Here is a 20912-nt window from a genome sequence, read left to right on the forward strand (position 1 = left end):
GACTAGAAAAAGGGAAAGAAAACTTCTCCCATTGGCAAAGTAAACAGTTCTTTGCTTATGAGATCAAGAAACTTGTGCACTGCAAAGCATCTGGTGTGAATCAGAAACAAACTTCCCTTTAGTCCTCCAGTTACACGGGAGTTGATAAAACTGTGAAATGTAAACATGTTGTGAGAAATATGCAAAAATGAGCGAGTTCCTTGATTGATTGCTGCTTCACACACACACACACACACACACACACACACACACACACACACACACACACAGACACACAAAGGATCGTCTCATGTACCTGTGGGACAAGTGTGACCTGATCACCTTTTCATACTGTTGAGACCAGTTAAGGGTCTCAACAATACATAATGAATATGTATTTTTTTAATAATATAAACAAAGCCATTTGCACTCTGATGCTAAGGTGTTATGAAAATGCTCATACATGTAAAACTAGAAGCAGGATTGGAGCATTTCCTGTTACTTTACTAGTGTCACTGGTGTCCATTATTTTGATTTTAAATATTTTAATTTGATGATGTTTTGCATAAGTGTTCCTTATGTTTGAATATACTTTTTAATTTCTACTTGACAATACTAAAATGATCTGATCCCCTCCAACAATGAGGCAGGGAAATTCTTAAAGTTGTTACAGTAATGATGACCCCAAAGTGGAGGAAAGAAAGAGGATTTTATAGGTGATGGAGTTATCAGGCCTGTTAAGAGAATTAATTCTGTCGCTATGTATTAAATATCTGACTGCACCTTCCTCAGGTGTTAGTTGGCAAGTCTTTAGATCATTAATCTCATACTCTGAATAAAATTCCATTGTGAACTTTACCTTCATGCGAGAAATTGTTTTATCACACTTAGTATTTTAAATAATTATTATATCATTTTAAAAGGAAACTTCTCAAGTGCAAAGGAAGAAGTGGAGGAGAGAATGATTTAAAAGGAAGGGGGGAGGGAAATGAAGTAAGCCATGCAACTCGTTATCAGTCGGCCCCAAAATGGCCTGTTAATTAAAAGCAGGAGGTAATGAACACGCTTGGGAGTCTGATTTGCAGCTAATGCTCCTTGCTGTGAGCGGATGGGCTCCCCCCCGTCTGCCCTTTTAAAGCTGGACTGAATGGCAGACTACTGTGTGTGCTCTGACTCAGTACTAGAAGCCACAACCTACGGCGGCAGCAGCACACCAGCTACCTCTGGATTAGAAATATTTAACACCTCGGGATTCAGAACCTGACAATGAGGCTTTGAAATTTAGACAATGAATATGAATATGTTTTAGACTATGTACATTAGGACACATGTTGTAAATATGTTCTGTAATTGTAATTGTACTTGTATTTTCCAAACAACAACACCTGCTGGTACTGGTTCACTGGTTTGAACTGATCACAATAATTCAGGAGGCAGCACATACAGTGTGTTTGCGTTTGGTATGTGATCAGTTTTAGGACAACATACAGACATTTCACTCTTATAGCTACTATTATGATCTAAAGAGTCAGTTGGATCTACAGCAATCCACTCTGAAACATACATGGTGTCGGCTGAAAGCTCATCAAGGCGTGGGCAGTAATCCAACCATCCATGGTATGCCAAACAATGTGCAAATCTCTCCAAGGCTCCAAGTCGTTTTTGTCTAGGATACAGTAATCCCTTGGTCTCTGTGCCGCAGTGTGAGCATGCATTTGAATACATTAAAAGGTCCACAGAGAGGGTGATAAGCTGAATTTGAGCTCCTAAGCCAGACTGTTATTAAGTTTGCTGTGAAAGTTTTACTCAAGGTTGTTTAAAGAGTTTCAGTGCAGAGCTCTCAGAGATCTGAAAATGGGTTATCCTTGGTGTGCTGCTGTTCTTTAGCATGCTTGGTGAAGGCTGCCACTTTCATCTTCAAAACGAATACACAGGTGCGTATCTGTGAGTACAATTTTCAATGTCAGGAAATAAAAAAAGTTTATACGTCTGTGTGTCCATATATTAGACCTTAAAACTACTCTCTGCTCTGCATCGTGGCCAAATCCGCCTGTTGGTGACTGTAATAACACAGATAACTGTGAACATGGAACAGAACAAAATGTACCTGTTCCAAAATTGCCAGTAACAAAATATAATTGTGAAGAAAAGTAAGCCTGTGAGGCACCAAGAGCATGTGCGTGCATGTGTGAGAGTGCATAAAACCAAAAGTCTTATTACCTTCCAGAAGTTATCGACCTTGCCGTAGACTAGTGACTGGTTCTGCCTCTTGATGTCGTCGATGTGCTTGATGTCACTGGCATTGAGGTGTTGCTCCACTACAAAGCCCAGGAAACTGTTGTCTGGTGTGTGAGCTGCAGAGAGAGAGAGAAAGAAAGAAAGACAAGAATAAGAAAAGAAAAAGTTAAATTGAAGGTGAATAAGATGACAAACGACATAGTTATATCTTCATTAATTAAAGTATCACTAAAGCAAAAACAAAAATGCTTCAAATATCTTTTAAACACTGTACGTCTGCTTCTCATAAGCCCATTTCCACCTTAGTGTTTAGTACAGATCACAATTCCAGAGAGACAGTTGCACAACACCACTCAACAAGCACTTTGGTTTTCGTTTCCTCGATTCTTTTTTGCCTAGTGATAAGTGGTTACTATGGGAACCACAAGATGAGCAGGTCAAGTGTGGAGCCCGAAGTTGGCAGCGCTTTACTTGCCATCTAATGCCATCTGCCTTGTAAAACAAGTGTGAAGACAAGAGTGGAGTGCGTAGTGCGGATAGATGACATTTTGTCCATATCAAATATGCTTAATAATCTAATTTAAGAAAAAAATGAGTAGAACAAGCGGAGTGAATAGCAGACCTCATCATCAGTAATTAACGTCAATGAAACAAGCTGCAAAGGAAGTGTTTCGGTGCACAGTTTGTGGTCTGTGCTGGAGACCCGCCTCCTCCAGGGAGATGCTGTTAGAGTTTGCTTTTACCACAACATTATTACTACAGAGGCAAATTAAAGTCAGTCAGGGGGTGCAATTCACATCAGTATAGTAAATAAAAGAAGGGTTCATTGAGAGCAAAGAGTCTCATCAATGCAGCAGCAAATTCAGTAACCTTCCAGGATTTAAACAAGTCGGAATAAATTACTGCAACTGGACTAATAACACCTGATGTAATCAGAGGGAATGAATTACAATGTTTAACACACACTGACAAAGATACATCCGCTCTATCTTGATTTAACTGTGGTAGATAAGAATAGAAACACTGACATACTCTAAAAGTTCCATTGTGCAACTGCAGTTTCACAAATAAGTCTGATGTGTTGTTGGCAGGGTGTTGGCTGGAATGTGACATTTTCTACCTCTTGACAAAAAGCAAAGGTTTGTTCTTTCCAGAGAGCACACATACTCGCTACCTTTAGACAAACTTTAAAAAAAAGAAGAAGAAAAGAAACAGAGCAGGAAATGCAGAGGAAACGAGCCCCGGACCCGACCATGTAACAACTCATGTCAAAGTAACAAAATGTTATTATGATGACATCCTCACAGTTCATTATCTGTTACACTATCTTCTTCACCGTGTTGTTGATTACATGTCTTAAGGTTGCAAATTGTGTGGATTTTAAAACCTAATGTATTCAAATCTTATTCTCGGGCTGCAGCTAACATCACAATGCACAGAGGAACCCTTAAGCTGTTACTGAACTGTTATTTCACTTTATGTTGTGTGTGTGGGAGAGCACAGGAATGGGCGAGTAGATGTTCTGTGTGAGATGTTGGTGTAGGCAGGAGCTGAATGCAGCAACTGTTTTCAAAATATGTGGAGTGTCTACATCCACTGATAAAACAGAAACATTAACAATAACAAAAAGAAGCTGGTTTTAACACTTTTCAGAAGGATGCTCACTGAAAAATTTAACAAATATTAAAGGAATACTTCTTTTATCTTGGTCTACAGTACATTACAAACTAGGGATGGGAAGTCTGAAAGTTGAGAAAGTAGGTGGTGCAGTATGGGAAATGTAGGAAGTAGAATGTTTTTCCACACTTTATTACAATCTGGAAGTTTAGCAGCTGGACTTGTTAGGTTGGAATATTTTGGACCAAACAAGAAGGAGGTCCAGTTGCCATGACTCAACTTCCAGATAACTTCATCTTGATGACTGAGAATCTTCACCACTACATTATAATGTCTTAAAAGAGACATTATACTTTCAGTTAGAAATGAAACTGTGTTTATAATTTTAGGGATTTGGACATACTGACAGTTCAGAGATGACTTAAATGGGTTCACTGAAAACAATCAGGATAAAAAAACAACTAATCCAAAAAGTATGTAACTTCTAATAAAGGTTTCAGTAGTAGTAGTAGTAGTAGTAGTAGTAGTATTAGTAGTAGTAGTAGTCATGTGATTACAAGTAACTGAGTTGTAATTCTGATGGCAATAGGTCTTGAGTACTAGGAGAAGGCAGTACAAACCCTCATGTACCCAACAATTTGTGTAAACAGGACAGGCTGTTAATTAGTGTTCGGCCCTCTTGATGCATTTGGCAACAGATGCCTCCTCTCCCCGTACAGCCTTCACTCAAAATGTCAATCAACTTGCCACAGCTTCTTGAGCTATTAGCTAACAAACAGCCTGGGAAGACAGTGATGATGTAGACACAGCTAATTTGTCGTTTCCCAACAAAACTGTGTTTAGGGGTACACATTTGCTTTGCAAGCCTGGATTCAGTGTGTTCCAAAAAAGGAAGGTTTTACATTTCAAGATGCATCCTTAGCGCTATAATATTTAGAATATTGTAAACTCAGTGCTCCTACAGTTTGTCTGAAAAAGCCTGAAGGGTGAAAATAAATCAATGTCACATAAAACAACTTTGAGGGTTTAACTGGTGAGTGTTTTTAGACTAAAGCGCATGGTTAAGGGATCAACCAGGCAGTACTACCATACTGCTAAAAAAAGGGATACAGTGAGCCAAGGCTGTTTAAATCGCTGTACTCAGTAACTTGAATATAAATGAGTACACATGGGTATTTCATACTCTATCACTAGAAACAGCTGAAGTTATGGGGACTATTCACTATTTGCGTTAGATCAATATTATTGCTGCATATGGGCGAGTATTACAAAGCTACACACAAAATTTTAATCTGTGTAACAGCACCTCTAACGCTTATCAATCAATGTTGTTTCATTCATTACTCATTTGCTAACTCTAGCATCATAATCAGCACATAGACATTTAAGTGGTGCTGCAAAAAAACTCTACATGCAGAAGAGCCACAATATTTCTGTCATATTTCTCCTCTACAGAATTTCTGGACTCCAGTGCCAGAGCTGTCTTTAACACTGTTATTACACTGATCCACTTCAATCAACCAAACCTGAATGGGTTTTAAATAAAACAGGGTAGTTTTGTGTGTTTTCAGATGTTGTAAAAAGTACATTTGTGCTTTGGGCAAATGTACCAAAGGCACACTGGGGACAAAAAGTCAAAACCACATCAGTCAACTGAGTGTGTGGGTGAGCGACATTATCAGTCAAAGTACAGGCACAACCAGCCTGGCTGATATCAGGGTCAATTATGTAGTTGGCAATGCTTCAAAGATAAACACTATGCACTTATGTTTGACCTCTGACAGCTGTTAAAGATTATTCAGAGGCTGTGATACACACAGGGACAATGCAGAGTATTTAAACAAATATCTAGTTCCAACTGCTAATATATGTTTTCAACGATGACCCTGATAGGCTGTACAGAGAAGCCGCTGCTCCCTAAACACACTTCAGTGCATTTACAAATAGGACATTGTTATTTACCATCTGAAAAGTTTGCATTAAGGGAAAGATGGTTAACCGAGGTGATTTCATGGCCATGTGCTGTAAATGCAGGTTTCGAATGGGTTTTATTAGAGTGCATGACTAAGATGTCTAAGAGGGAGGGAGAGTACCTCTGTGACAGTCGTGCACAGGGACTAAATGATGGATTATTATTCAAATAATAGCATAATTAGATAAAAGGTCTGGATATATCTGTCTGTGGTCAGTGTAGTTCAATTTCTATACCCCAAAGTCCTTTGTAACAAACCTTTATTTAAGCTGTTAAAGTGCACACTAAATAAATTAGATCTAATAGGACTTCAGATATACAAAAGGTTAACTACATTATATTTTCAAGCCCTCCTGATTATAAATGACTCGTGCTGGGAAACTGAGATGTGCAGCCCATTCAAACACAAAACTGTACACCAGAAAACACTCCCTGTTATCCTCTACTCTGTTTTAGATTAATGAGGTCAATTTGGCCATGTCTTGTCTTATTGGCCAGAGGCCAAAGACTCCCAGTTCCCCAAACAGTGATTTATGGAACACTGCCTAATTATAACAAATTGACCAATCCAAATCAAGGATAAATTACTTACTGGTACCTGATTTGTCCATTGTTACATCTACATTCAAAGTTTAAACAAAATGAAGAAAAGAAATAAAAATATTAGCTTTTACGTAAGCACTGTTAGGCAGTCCAGCAGTACTCCACCCTTTGCAACACAAAGCTAACAGAAACAGATATGCTCATGAATACAAACTGCCCAAACATTTGCACATTGAAGTAGTCGAGTGCGATAACAATGATAAACCTGAGATACCTACATCAATAAGTTTATATAAAATTATGTTTGCGATGCACACTACACAAACTATAGGACACGTACATTGCAGGAAGAGAGAAAAAAGAGTAGATCTCTTCTCTTGTGCCTGGAAGTTGTGCCACTCTGGTTTTAACACTCAGCCACACCACTGTCCACTTGTTTTACCAGCGATACCATCTAACCTAGGGACTTGCAAGCTCATGCAAAGGCCCCAGTCTGTGATGAGAAAGACACACAAAGGGTCTATTCAGGTGCCTGTGGTATTCTGGAGAGCTCCAGGCCTCACTTCACAAACAGGGACCAAAGAGGTAACATTTCACTTTCTCTTAGCCATGGGGAAAAGGTCAATACCCCAGGGGGCTGGCTCCCTTTCCTCCCCACCAACTGATCTCTGCTTCAGTGCCACCTCTTATCCACCTCAGCAAATGAGCTTGATTCCAGTTTCAGAGTAATCTTGCAGCAGGAGTGATGCACACACAGAGCAATAAAACCCTTCATCCTACATTGATAATCACAGCAAAAGTAGAGAGCTGACCTGCTCCTGTCCTCTAATCTGCTTTATGATAATGCATTAGCCACTGTGGTGCTTTATTTTCAGAGTATATTTTATGGTTTCCACCAAAAACATCTCATTCATTGGAGAAAATTAGAACTGTGGACACAGGAAACAGCCTAGGGTATAATAAACATTCAAGATGATTTATACTGCAAGTAGCCATGTTTGACAGCTCGACCTTATTTAAATAGCAGATTGGAGAACTGAAATTTGTGAGTAGGGAAGACTGTCCACAACTTTCAGTTTTAAAAGAATCAGGGATGTTTTCGCAATGTTAGGCTGCTGACTTATAGGATAGAAAAACTGTGTTGTGTTGAAGTCCTGCTGACTTACGGAACATGGTGTTGAACTGCTGCGGGTTCAGGTTCCACTTCCCCCAGGGCGTCTTGTGGCCTTTAGACTGGGCATAGTGGGCGTGGTTGAACTCTGGTTCTGTCCCAAATGAATCCAGCACCCGCAACATGCACCTAGAACATCACAAAAGACGTTTAAACACACAGTTTCAATCAATCATACAGCAGCTATGCAAACAGAGCTAGTGCTATTCTGCAAATAGATGGATCCTTTTCCACACTTATCACTCAGTTGTCTTTAATGTGTAGTTAAACAAGAAATAAACCTACACCCATTTAAACAACACTACTAACCCTGAAGGCCTAGAAATCAGGTTTTATCACAATGATCTAGTGACAGCTGTATAGTACATTCCTGTGTAAAATGCAAAGAGACACTACTAACGGCTAAATCTGCATACTTTGATCTGAATGGTCCTTTCATTGTGGCCATTTTACTCAAGTTTAATAGAGACATTCATTCACATTTAATATTTTTATAGCTTTAGCACCATATGTAAGTATTTTGAGTTAAACCTAGCTTCATAATCATGAAACCACAAAAATAAAAGGTTCCGTCCTCATGCTTAGAGATGATCAAAGTTTGTCCTGTGGAGATATTAAAGTGAAGAATGTCTGACTTAAAGGTCACAGCACTAGATTAATTAGACCACTGCCAGTACAGGGATAGTGTACTGTACAGTATGTGCAAAGAACAATTCACTCATGACCTTTAGTGAATGCACGGCATAGAGTAACTTGCTCACTGTTACTTCTGTTATCTAGATGCCGGTTTTATTATGTGTGCTTTGTCCCTGGCTGGAAGGCAAAGGACCAGTAACAGAAAGATAGTATAACTTTGTTGCCACAAACTGATAAGTTCACTTTTAATTTTCATGTTGTTAATCTTCTTGGTTACTGTTCTCGACTGTAACAAAATCCTAAATTGAAGCCTGTTTTCTTTGCCACCTTCAGTGCAAAAAACTAAGGTGACAACTTTATAAACTAACTAAAATAATACTTGATCACTGTGATGAAAACTATCCAGGTGTTAACAGATGTAGATGCCAAGGCAACACACATATAGACATCTCCACCTAAAAAAAAAAATCCTCTTCTCCCCTCTCTCACCGATTGTCTCTCCACCCAGGCAGATGCTGCACAGCTGCCTGAGTGAACTATGAAAGGCCCTGGGAAGGTAGAGAGCTGGGAAACAGATTCACCAGGAGAAAACTTTAGACTGAAAGCAGAACAACAACAACAAGTCCACATGCCATCTCTACTTTTTCTGGAGAAAAAACAACCCTAATTTTACCCTGGTAGATGTATCCTCAGCAGATGGATAAGTGCATGCAGTAAATGTGGCTGTGGTGAAGCCAGTGAGTTGACTAGCATGACGCAGCAGAAGGTGAGGCTCAGTCAACAAGTGTACGCTGTGACACTGCAGAGTGATATTGCAATCAAGCTGTGCTAAGCAGATATGTTGTTTTCAGGTTTTCAAGTAACAGTGTCATTCCACTATGATATAATGTGCCTGAAGTCATCTCAAATGAGTAGTGTATAACAATGACTATTGTAAATGACAGGTTTCTGGCACGATTGTTTCCAATGAGAAAACAGTAATAAATAGAGTGGTCCCATATGGGTCATCAGGAAACAGTGATACTAGATGGAAATTTATGTCTTCATGCATCTACCTGAGGATCTGTTACATGTCTAGACACCCCTGAGGCCTACCACAGCAGCTGGATACTAAACTGACATATGATTTAATAGTCTGTCTTATAAAATCATTAGGCTGGATAATTGCCACCCCAATGTTGGGGTTCTGTTATAAAAAATTCATGAGGACACCATTTAGCCTGGAAAAAATATACCACAATATGCTATTGATTATATTACTGGAACAGTCATCTGGCTAACAATATCTGATCATTTTTATTTACTTTTGGATTACTTTTGGATTTGGAATCCTTTTATATGTTCTAGTCCACAGGAATAGTTTTCATTTTCAACTATTGACAAACAATAAATTACCCCTACCTGTAAAAACATTTGAGAAGCTCATTAACTACCTGTTATGTGTTGTACTGACTGGAGCAAGGATAGTAAAAGTGATAATGAGAAAGTTATTCAGAGGGCTGAGTCTCTTTTTTCATTATTTACTCCAACGTAACCTCTAAATAGTTAGCTAGAGTAGGCAAGCTTCACTTTTACAGTTAACACGCATATCACTTTACTATGTGGTGTTACATCAGAACAAGCCAGATTCTGTATCAATGACACTAATCGCCATATTAGTATTAGGGTTACGATAAACTGTGGTATTAATCACACACCTACATACACACCAAAGGAGGTGATGAATGTGGTGTAAGAAACAAAAATATAAAAAGATAATCTGATTAATAATTAAGACTAACTGAACTATTACCAGGAACCTGCAACTCTGAATTAAGAGGAAAACTGATCAAATCAGAATATCACACAGCTGTTTTTTTTTTTCAAGTTTCACTGCACTATTGCTAAACCGACTGACATATTTTCTGCAGCCATGGTGATGCAGATGAAAGTGCACTGCCCGATTAAGTTATTGGATGAAAGGATTAAATGGAGGAGAACAATAGGCCAACATTGGCTCCTGTTTCGACCCATTCCCCTGGGGTAGTAATACAACGATACAGTACTGAAAGACAGATAGCCAGGAGACTGGAGCAATAACAAAACGCATTAATCACAGATGAATCTGGCAGAATGGTGGTTTAACAATGAACACAAAAATTTAACCCAAAAAAAGGGACAATTATTATGTTTTATTGTTTGCAAGAAACATTAAGCTGATATGCAATCAAATTTGGCACATTTTATCCAGAAGGTAACTCCAGCATTACTGTATGGCAAGTAACATTTCAGATCCTCAGAGGGGTTCTCAGGCTACAAAGGCAAAACATATAATTCACTTCTAATGGGACACAGCAAAGTAAAAGACCCTTCAGGAGAAAGGCGACCTTAAGTGAAGAAAGAATACGAAAAATAGCTCCAATCAGCAGTACAGGTCTTCTTTCACAAAGCTCCTAGAAAGTGTATACTGACATTAAGTGCTCTGACATAAGTGTTCAATAACCATAGGAGAAATAATGCAGAAAACAGCATATGGACCTTATATTACTCCTGAGGCTGAATCAATTTCCTCAGGGCACAAAAGGAGCGGATGCAGTTTAAGGTGTTATGTTGCCAACTAACAAAACCTAGTGACAAGAAGGAGGAACCAGCGAAGCCATTAGAGACCCCAGACTTATTGTTCTCTCTCTTTTCCTGTCAGTCTGAGCTGATGAGAGCTTTTTCAAAACAAACCAGGAAGGCCCTTAGCTACAGTCCTCAGTGGAGCAATCGGAGAGAATGGACTTGGTCGGTGAAAACATTACGAACAACTGACGCTCCTTCATCCTTTTGGGAAATTGTGGTAATGTATGAGCAGAAAATAGACTCATTGTCCCACCACTGCCAGACAAGCGACAACCCACTGCCCTTTGCCCATGTGAGAGAAGCTGCTAAATCCCAGTTGGCAGCCGTAGCACAAGGTTATAGAACTATACAGATTACTGAATTCACTGACCAGTTCACACAATGATACAGAAAAAAAAATCTGAATAAAAAAAATCTGAATGTAAGCTCTTGCTCAAACAAAAAGTAACAGTGCACTATGATTAACCATCAATGGCTCAAGCTGAGCTGCTCAGCAGTCACTTGTAGAAAACTGGTTGAACTGGGAAGTCGTCCAGTATGGGAGTTATCAAATAGAAAGGACTTTTAAAATAGACCATGGACGATCAGCAAAGACTCCCTGGATAAATGAAGCAAAAATTTAAATCCGCCAACTGCATCCATTCTGCTGAGCAGTAGGTGGTTTTATTCATAAAGAAATCGTATCTTTGAATGAATTGACAAACTGAAATGTTTGTACATGTATATATAAATGTATATTTAAATATTTGACTTGAAATACTGTAATGCAAAATCATATTCACACAGATGCCAACTCAAGCACACCTGTGTGTGTTAACTGTATTAAGTAGGAGTTGATGTTTTACTGCATAAGAAAAAGTAATCAGTAAAAAAATAATCAGTCATGATCAAATGAGTAACAGTTGAATTCAAAGTCTGGAAAAAAATTGGAAGGGGTTAATTAACGATGTGTTTAACAGCCCATCTAAAACCATGTCTATGTGGCTGGATCACATTTGACTGACAGCAATTTGTGAACAACCACGGAAGTAAATCCTGACATCACATGGTTGGTTTTCCTAACAAAGCCTCCCCACTTCAAACTTTAAACTAGTAAAAACACAGACCAGTTTAACTGAAGCAGCATTCATGACCCCACATCCCATTGTAGTAGCAGATTAACAATATGAGCTTTCAGGGCTTTTAAATGTGAAACATAAAGTACTTACTGGTAATGGACCCAGGAAGGCCCCAGTGTCTTCTTGAACTGAGTGAGACCCACAATGTCAATGTAGATGAGCTCCACCACCTTATCACCCTGAGTCGGGCAACTGGACTTATTCCCCATAACCTTACGCATGATTCTGTGAAAAAAGGTTTATCATTAATATCAACTTTAAACTGGCATGTATGTACATAGTCTCTGCTAAAAGCATAGAAAATGCTTGTCTACTGCTTCGAGATATTTTGACATGTATGTAATTTTTATCCCTGACTTTTCTTTACAAGGTCAGATATAAGATGGAATAGAAACTCCCTCTAGTAACAGAGCTGAGAGATGAACAGTTCCCTCTGAAGTGCATGAAATTTTCAAACTTTCAGATGTAAATATTAAAACAAAGCAGCCAAAAGTTGTTTCTTCTTCGTCCGCGGGTTTTAAAGACACAAAGTCATGATTTCACACATACAGGTTTAAAGCATCAAGGAGAGACCAGTCTGCAAAACGCACTTGAAAATATCTGTTCAGAACGGGAGTAAACATTTAATATAAATTTCAGATTTTTTTCTGATATCAAAAATTAAAAATGTATGGACTGTCTGCCTTACTGCTTATATGTGCCTGAAGGAGCAAAGGAGGAAAAAAAAAACTCTCTGACATACTGAGGATCATATGTAGAAAACTCAAGAATGCTCAATAACTTTGTTTGGTCTTAAATCCAGTGAGGCAGCAGCAGAGCAACTGGAGTTGTTGGTGAGAGTTAGAATGAAAGTCTAAGTCTGAAAAAAGTTTACGGTTGGCCAACAGACCTTTTCTACACCAACAAATATTGGACAAATAGCACGGGAGCTACATTTGTTTACCCTCAGTCAAATGACCTTAAGCAAATGCTGAGAGGTTTCTGGATAACCTAGATGGAGAAAGATATAGTAAACATAAGGCTCATTGACTGTAGGCTCTATAATCTAGAGTTACATTTGAATAATACAGCACAAATGACGCAAAGCAGTAGTGAATTAAGCCCTTTCTTATGTAAAAGTACATCTGGATACACAAAAATCGTTATCAATGATTTTCCAAGCTATGCATGAGTACATTTCTACTTTAACCCCTTAAATTGTGCATTTAGAGTTTACTTAAAGCTTATCATAGTAATCAGTGTCGGTACTGACTCTTTGAGCTCCGCCAGGGAGGCAGAGATGCGAACGTCATGGCCCAGCAGGTACAGCGTGGTTATGAGATCACTCCACTGCACCAGCTCACCCAGTGGACCACCACTGAAGGCGTTTTCTGCTATCTTGAAGCCCGACTCCTTCGTCAGAAGGCCCAAATGCACCAGGATCTGATGAAAGAGGAAAAAATATGGAATACAATTACTGACACCAGCTAAATTTGCCCTTGACTTTTAAATCAGCATTTTGTCTTGTTCTTTATGAATAAAAGACACAACTATTTAGAGTAAATTCTTCTGTAGATTATTGTATTGTGGAAACGCTTGGTTAACATGTTGCACACTTATATTGGTTTGAACAAAGCCACAAGGAAAGTTACAGTTAAAAATGTTTTTAAATGAATGTTAATATTCAATGAAATAATAAAGATAGAACAAGATAAGACATCTTTATTACTGGATGCCTCGCACAGATGAAAGAGACTGTAGACTGCTGGGAAACGGTGGACAAAACATTAAAAGACCCCCACTGGTTTTGTAAGGTGTGAACACCACACACATGCACACACATGCACACACACACACACACACACAGAAAGGTGTTCAGTTGCTGAGGGGAACACAGTGTTCCACAGCAAGAGTACAAAGTAATAGCAGGCTTTGTTTGAAGTGGCTGACACATTTTTCATTGTTGACAGCCGGCCCCAGTGCCAGCGCACACTAGTCAAGGATTAATATGTGCGGATTAATATCCAAAGGAGATTAGTGGCTGAAATGAAGAACAGGCTTAGGAGAAAAATGCTCTTTAATTATACAATAAAAAGGTTCAACAGGGAAACAGAAAAGCGGGGATGGATAGGTAAGATACCACAGATAGACAAGGTTTCTTGTTTCTTGTCATCTCTGCTTTGCTAAAGGCGATGCTGCTTTGCATCAGCACCAAGGTATCACGGGGATGTGAAGTGAATTATTCACAAGGCCGGTGGAAAGTGTGGAGTACATTATTCAGTGTTGGGAGCTGCTGCCAGCTTGGGACACAATGGAATAATCATGTCAGTCCTTCCTCACCACCATTTCTTTCCTAATCCGAAGCGGGACTGTCTTTGTCTACGAAGCAGTTTGTTTCTGTACCTGATGCATTTGTTTCAACAGGCTGAAAGATATGGGAAGCAGTTTTGGAAAAGCTATTTTAAAAAGACAAATATTCAGAAAATGAAAATTAAAGCTAATTAATTAATTTATATTCAGTTGAGATATACTTTATGAAGGTAGATGGGAAGATGCTTTTATCAAAAAATGTTTATAAAATCACTTATGGTATTATGACTTGTGTATGTATTATGTCATTTTATGTCTATTTGCACCTGTTTGTGCGGCTGAGTGATGAATCTGTTGGCTGTTTAAGGTAATTAGTGATTTATCTGGTATTCTGCCACCATGATACATTATTTGCAACAGCTTTTCATTTATTATTTTGAACCATGTGTCTCATAGGGTTTTTTCCTGAAAAACAAAAAGAGTGCAACACCTTCAAGATAAAGGAACTCTAAGCAATACCGATTTTTATCTAATGTAGGAGAATCTGCCTGACTGACATGATTTACTTTCTCAAGTGTCCGAGTATGTGTACCTTCTTCCTCTGGCGCTTGGCTAGGTTCTGCTTGGCGGCCAACGAGCGGATGGCGCTGACCCATGGCTCAGCCATGCGCTTGATCCTCAGCATCATCCAGCGGAACTCCTCCCGTTGTGACATCACCCGGTAAAGCTCCTCAAAACTCATCCGGATCTCCGCCTGCACACACAGATGCCACACAACAGTGATATTGTGAATATGCCCCCATACAGAACAAAGTAGTGTGAGTACGCAGTTCAGTACATACTGTATGTTTTTTCATCTGTATAAAGCTGTAAATCAAACCTTATCTACAGACACTTTACCACTATCTTACTGTATTTAAATGTGTTATCCTGTTGCTGGTTAGGTTTCAACACGTTTGTTTTTATCTCTAGCTGCTGCTATTATCCTCCCTTGTGCTTTTCCCATGATGTAGTCCAGCGAGAGTGATTTATTTAATATTAAATTGCAATATTGGTTTCTGTCATTTCGTAACTGTTTTCTTGGAGGAGACTCATGTAGAAAATGCAACTAAGAGTCTGTGACAAAATCAAAACACTGCAATCGAAGATTACAAGGTTTTTCAAAACTGCTTTAATATGTTTTTCCCTGTTTATCAAAGAAATCCCTCTAAAACATCTGCACTTATATCGTTCTGTGGTGATAGCTGTGAGAGGATTTATACATTTAGGATACACAGAAATATATCTTTGCACTGACAACATATGTTTAAGATCACTTTTGAAAGCAAGCAATCAAAAAACTTTTTATAAATCTATAGTCGAAAAGGGCTCCAATGTATTTACTGAATGAGAGGAACAGTAATAGTTCATCATATGAAAGGTTTATAGAGACGAGGGAAGTAGGGAAATTACTGCATATCAAAGGAGAAAAATAAATGAGGGGGCACAGAGAGGAGAGGACAGGAATAGAATGAAAATAAAAGGAATGTAAGGGAAAAGGGAAGGTAAAAAGAACAGAGGTTGATAAGAGTTGAAGGAAAGGGCAAGGGATATCAGACGAAGAAAAAGGAAAGGCAATAGGAAAGGAGATAAGAAAATTAGCGTAGAGGAAAAGCAGCAAAGAGGTCAGCCTGCGTGGGAAGTGCTTCAAAACTGTTGCAAAAACATTCCAGGTAGTAAATTTGGTAAAATAAAAGCTTTTTAGAAAACAATTGGGAGGGATATGATGTATATGTACTACTCATGATGGAAAACAATTCCTGTTGTGAAGAATGTTGTATTGACCACATCCTCTTGTTCAAAAACCGTTGCTAACCGAAGGATTGCAGCACAAAACAGGGAAATGAAACAGAGGCTACTGACTAATGTATTCTTAGAATTTATCATTCAACATGATACTATGACCTCGTCTGAACAGCACACAGCATGAGGTGAAAATACAACTGCTTTTCTTTGGTGTAACTCAAATACTGAAATTCAAGGACTTGTGGACAGCCTAGAGCAGTGAATGAGAAAGAGAGAGCCAGAGAAAGAAAGACAGAGTGAGGAGAGGAGAAACCACAGTGCCATTACCAGCTGCTAAGGTGGCTGAAACAAGACTGTTCCAGGGCATTAGCATCCCTCATCACGACAGGAAATCACTTGCGCAGACTGAACCTATTAAAATCTGGGCCTGAATTAAAATCTCCAAAGCCTGTCAAATGGCATCTCCCCACCACGGAAGGCTCAGTGCTGTTGATGCATCCAGTGAGGGGGATGAAGAGTGCTTAATATTGATTCACCCGCAGCAGAGGGAAGTGGGTGTGTTATTGTGGAGCGGCGATACTGTGGACTGTGCCTGTCAAGCCCGTCAGCCTGGAGATGCTCTCTAAGTGGGATTTGAGTGAGCTGCCGCATTGGCAGGGATAAAAGATCATTATTCCAGATTTGTCCCAAGGTCCTGTCACCCTGGCTTTGGTCTATGAAACCCGCTTGACTCTTTTATGCTATTGAGGTTGTTGACACTGTGGATCAGCTTTAGCCTGCTTGTTCATTTGCTGCCTCGATTTTAAAATGTAATCAGACGCACTGCAGTGGAAATTACCTCTTACACTGCTATTTTGGTACATTTAGCCACTTTAAACACTCGGGTATAAAAAAAGATACTTATATACTTGTACTTGTGTATCTTTCAATGAAATATCCCATTAAATGGCTTTAATAGTGTCATTTTCATCTGCAGTGTCTCCACATTATCCAGGATGATGGAGTGGGACTTCATGTCGAGTAGAGCTCAGTTTAAAAATTTATGCTAATGGAGAACTTACTGTCACAAAGTCTGCAGTTGTCACACACACACATACACAGACGCTTCTTGGAAATGAATACATTCAAGCCACTTGGACCACAACTGTGACACTTGATGTTTAACGTGACACCAAAAAAAATGTTTTTTAGTAAGGGTGCTGTTCTGAGCCTTGAAATGATGTACCCCCGATCGGGTTTGATTAGTTTTACTCTCTCATTTAATTCCTTGTTAATTTGGACATATACTAGTTACAGTTTAATGATATCTGCAACTTCAGTTAGAGCAAGTTGTTTTTTTTCCCCTCTAACTTCAAAATAGTGTGACAAGACCTGTAGCTGTCTCAATACAAGCAGCGTCTTGTGATAACCACTCTCAAAAGGCTCATCTCCACTGACTGAACTGAAGTATCCATTGTTGAGTTGACTGTGCAGGAGCTGTTTACTGCGTTTCTCACCTGTCCCCTCCTGTCCGTTTCTTCATTCAGGATCTTTGCTCTCCAGGGCAGACGAGGACACCAGTTTTCCACCTATTGAATAAACCAAAAACTAGATTTTAACAACTCTGCACCACAACATGTCAAAAAATATCAACTAATGCACATTTACCAATGCATCACAATTAAGATTGAGTTTCCTCATTCAGACCCTCAAAGAGTTTTGAAAACACCCACATCTGTGTGAAATTGTGTGCTGTTACTCTCATGTTTAAACACTCAGAGGAAGGGAAAATCAAAAAATCTTACATTAGTCTAGATTATCTCTCCTACACATAGTTAAGCTTGTTTTAACACAGTATGATATTCTGAACAGTTTCTCATATTCCTGAAATGTAACTCCTGAGAAATAAATCATCTTGTCTCACAATATTCTGCTGAATGTGTTTGTTTACAGCACTTGAGATGGCCTGAAACAGATGTATCAGAAATTAGGATGTTTTATTACAAATGCAATGCAAAAGTCAAAACAGCTTTTATTTTGTGGATATTTGTTAAGACTACATACATGTCTAAATAAGCCCAGCTGTGGTTCATTGACTCTGCATTAAAATTACTGCTAAATCAGACCTGATTCATTCGACACTGACTGTCGGTGCAACAGGATGTGTTGCACATGTCTACAAATAACCTCAGGGGTTCCACATGATGTTACAGCAGATCAGGTGAGGAGACAACTTAACAGGCTTCACCCCACAAAGGCTGCAGGGCCAGATGGAATCAGCCCAAGGTACACCTCAGACTTCAGGTACAACTCAAAGTTTTCTGATGACCCTGCAGCTGTAGGATGCATTCAGGGTGAAGACGTCAAGTACCAGGGAGTGGTGGACAGTTTTGTGGACTGGTGTGGACTAAACCATCTCCAACTCAACATTAGTAAAACAAAGGAGCTGGTGATGGAATCCCGGGAGTCCTGTCATCCCTCTCTCCATCCAGGGGGTTGAGGTTGTATCACTGTTAGCACTGTACAAAAAGGCTCAGAGCCAGATGTACTTTCTGAGGAGGCTCAGCTCCTTCAACGCCTGCAGCACCATGCTCCGGATGTTCTATGAGTCTGTGGTTCCAGTGTCATCTTCTGTGCTGTGGTCTGCAGGGGCTGCAGCACGAAGGTGGCAGAAACTAACAGGCTGCACAAACTGATCAGACGGGCTGGGTCTGTTCTGGGAGTGGAGCTTTTATTCTCCTTCACACCACAGCGCAGACACTGTGCTAGTTGAGCCATGACCTTCTACCACTGACATCCATCATGATCGGTTGCCCTCTCTGGTTTGCCCCTTTGCAAGGTTAATGCAGTATGAATTATAGACGGTAGAGAGTGTGAGCAGGAGTGTTTGTGTTCTTAACAGACAAGCCACGATGGATGGAAAGATAGATCGCACCAGCCTCAAGACACCAATACATGCAGGTTGCCAAGGCAACTGTGAGATCACATGACCCAGGAGCGGAGGCTGAAAGCTGCTTAGTAGATGCATCTGCTTTGAATTCTTATTGTTCATTGTAGAAATTTTGTTTCTGGCTTCAATATACACACAAGATAAAGACCTGTGTTTTCCCCTCCTAATGGATTCTGCTGTAGCCAACTCGCTTCTATTTTCATACAGTCTTTCTCTGTTCCTTCTTAGGTGACTGCAAAGGTTTCAGCTCATATCCAATATTAACATGCTACTTACCTCTAGAGCAAAAGACATGGCTGAAATCTTTTCCTAAAAATATTCTGCCAAGCTAAGATTTCTAAAAGACCAGAAAGAGCTCTCTTGATTCTCACTTGAGTCAGCAATCGAAAAAAAATAAATAAATAAAACTTATTAAGATGGATGTTTATCTAAGAGAAGAAACACAAAATGAGACACAGAACAGTAATCATCCCTATGATCTATGAAGGATCTTTGAAATGATAAATCACAGTTGTGTCTTATGGGAAGTGGAGCCATTTTCAGGATCTGAGACTATGAATGCTTAAAAAGTGTAAACTGTTCTGAAACCAGCATTTCAGAATCTAATGTTTTTATGTAAAACATGGAAAAGAAATCCATCATCAACTTTCTTTTCGAATATGAATATATTAATATTAATATATATCTGTATCCGACTGTAAATGAGCAAATTAATAATTTAATGTCTGGAAGTCCTGGTCAGGTAAAGACAAAACATCCCATGATTCAGTTTCTACAGTTTAGGAAAAGTCACTGCAATTTCGTGGTTTTCTGCATGTGTCATAAAATGTGATCTGATCCTCACAGATCAACAAACATGTTATTTGTAAGCTGGTAAGACTGTTTCAATCTTTAATGTCATATCATAAACATACAATGGAAAAAACAAGTCAAACACTACACTATTGATGTGACTAAATGTCAAAGTGAGTCAGGTGTTAGTGAAACTAAAAAAAAAAAAAAAAAAAAGATTTCAGTAGAGATTAAGAGCGGTTCATTTGCATGTAGCTAGAAAAGGTTACAGAGTAAACCCAACCACTTCAGATATTCATCCGTCCACATTAGGACAACTTGTCTGTAAATGCAGACAATTTGGTACTGTGGCTACTTTTCGCAGAAGTGCGCGCCCAGCTAAGATTACTCCAAAAGAAAAGTACAACGTAGAACACTCAATTAGATGAAGAACTGTAGAGTAACAGCTACAGACTTGAAGCATTCATTGGAACATCTGTTCATGACTCAATCATATACAAAATACTGAACAGGAAAGGCATGATACCACAGAGGAAGCCACTGTTCTGTTCAAACTCACACCATCACTAACTTCAAATGCAAACACACACACGCACACACACAGTGCTCACCTCGCTGAGGTAGATGAAGAACGAGCAGGTGGATCCATCCACGCCGTAGTTGCCATAGCAGGAGTCTGAGCGCCACATCTCCTTCATCCACTGAGGAAGAGGAAGAGAAAATCTGAGTCCCACGTATTCACTCACCCAAACTTAAATATCAGGGAAATATTTGAACAGCTGTCAACTCAAATCTAATACACACATTCACAGATAACCAAATGCCCGTTGGGGCTATTTTTATACTAATATTGAAAATGTATTAGACCATTGAGATCAATGTACTCATGGGATGCTCAGGGGTTACAAAAGTTAGACACAACTTGAAAGTCTCTAGTTTCAATCCTTAAAAACAAATGGAAAATCTGGGCCTTGAGAATCAAATAGACAATTTCTCTTTCATCAAACACATGTGCAAGTCATCCAGTGGAGCTGCTCAGTGGCCAAAAGGAAAAGAGTGAGGATGTTCTGGGGCAGCTATTTTGTGTGTGTGATTAACTTTGACACAAGAACACTTATCCTGAATACATTTTACAGAAAAATAAAAAGTAAAAGTAGTTTCTTTATGTCATCTCTTATGATTTGATCATTGGCAGATACTTGTCATGAATGACACAGGGAACATGCAAAATGAAAAGGC

General features: G+C 39.2%; 1 protein-coding gene across 1 annotated transcript in view; it reads right to left on the reverse strand.

Annotated features, from left to right (window-relative positions):
- The window catches only part of mgat5 (alpha-1,6-mannosylglycoprotein 6-beta-N-acetylglucosaminyltransferase), a 75077-nt gene that overhangs the window by 21758 nt on the left and 32407 nt on the right, over nt 1-20912 (reverse strand). The window contains exons 5-11 of the mRNA XM_026361624.1: nt 20285-20374; nt 17449-17520; nt 14760-14921; nt 13131-13300; nt 11969-12103; nt 7516-7649; nt 2200-2333 (exon numbers count right to left, since the gene is read on the reverse strand). Of these exons, the coding sequence (XP_026217409.1) occupies nt 2200-2333; nt 7516-7649; nt 11969-12103; nt 13131-13300; nt 14760-14921; nt 17449-17520; nt 20285-20374 (897 nt within the window). The remainder of the gene's footprint in view (nt 1-2199; nt 2334-7515; nt 7650-11968; nt 12104-13130; nt 13301-14759; nt 14922-17448; nt 17521-20284; nt 20375-20912) is intronic.

Source organism: Anabas testudineus, chromosome 2 (assembly GCF_900324465.2).
Source record: "Anabas testudineus chromosome 2, fAnaTes1.2, whole genome shotgun sequence".
In the NCBI taxonomy this organism is placed as follows: domain Eukaryota; kingdom Metazoa; phylum Chordata; class Actinopteri; order Anabantiformes; family Anabantidae; genus Anabas; species Anabas testudineus.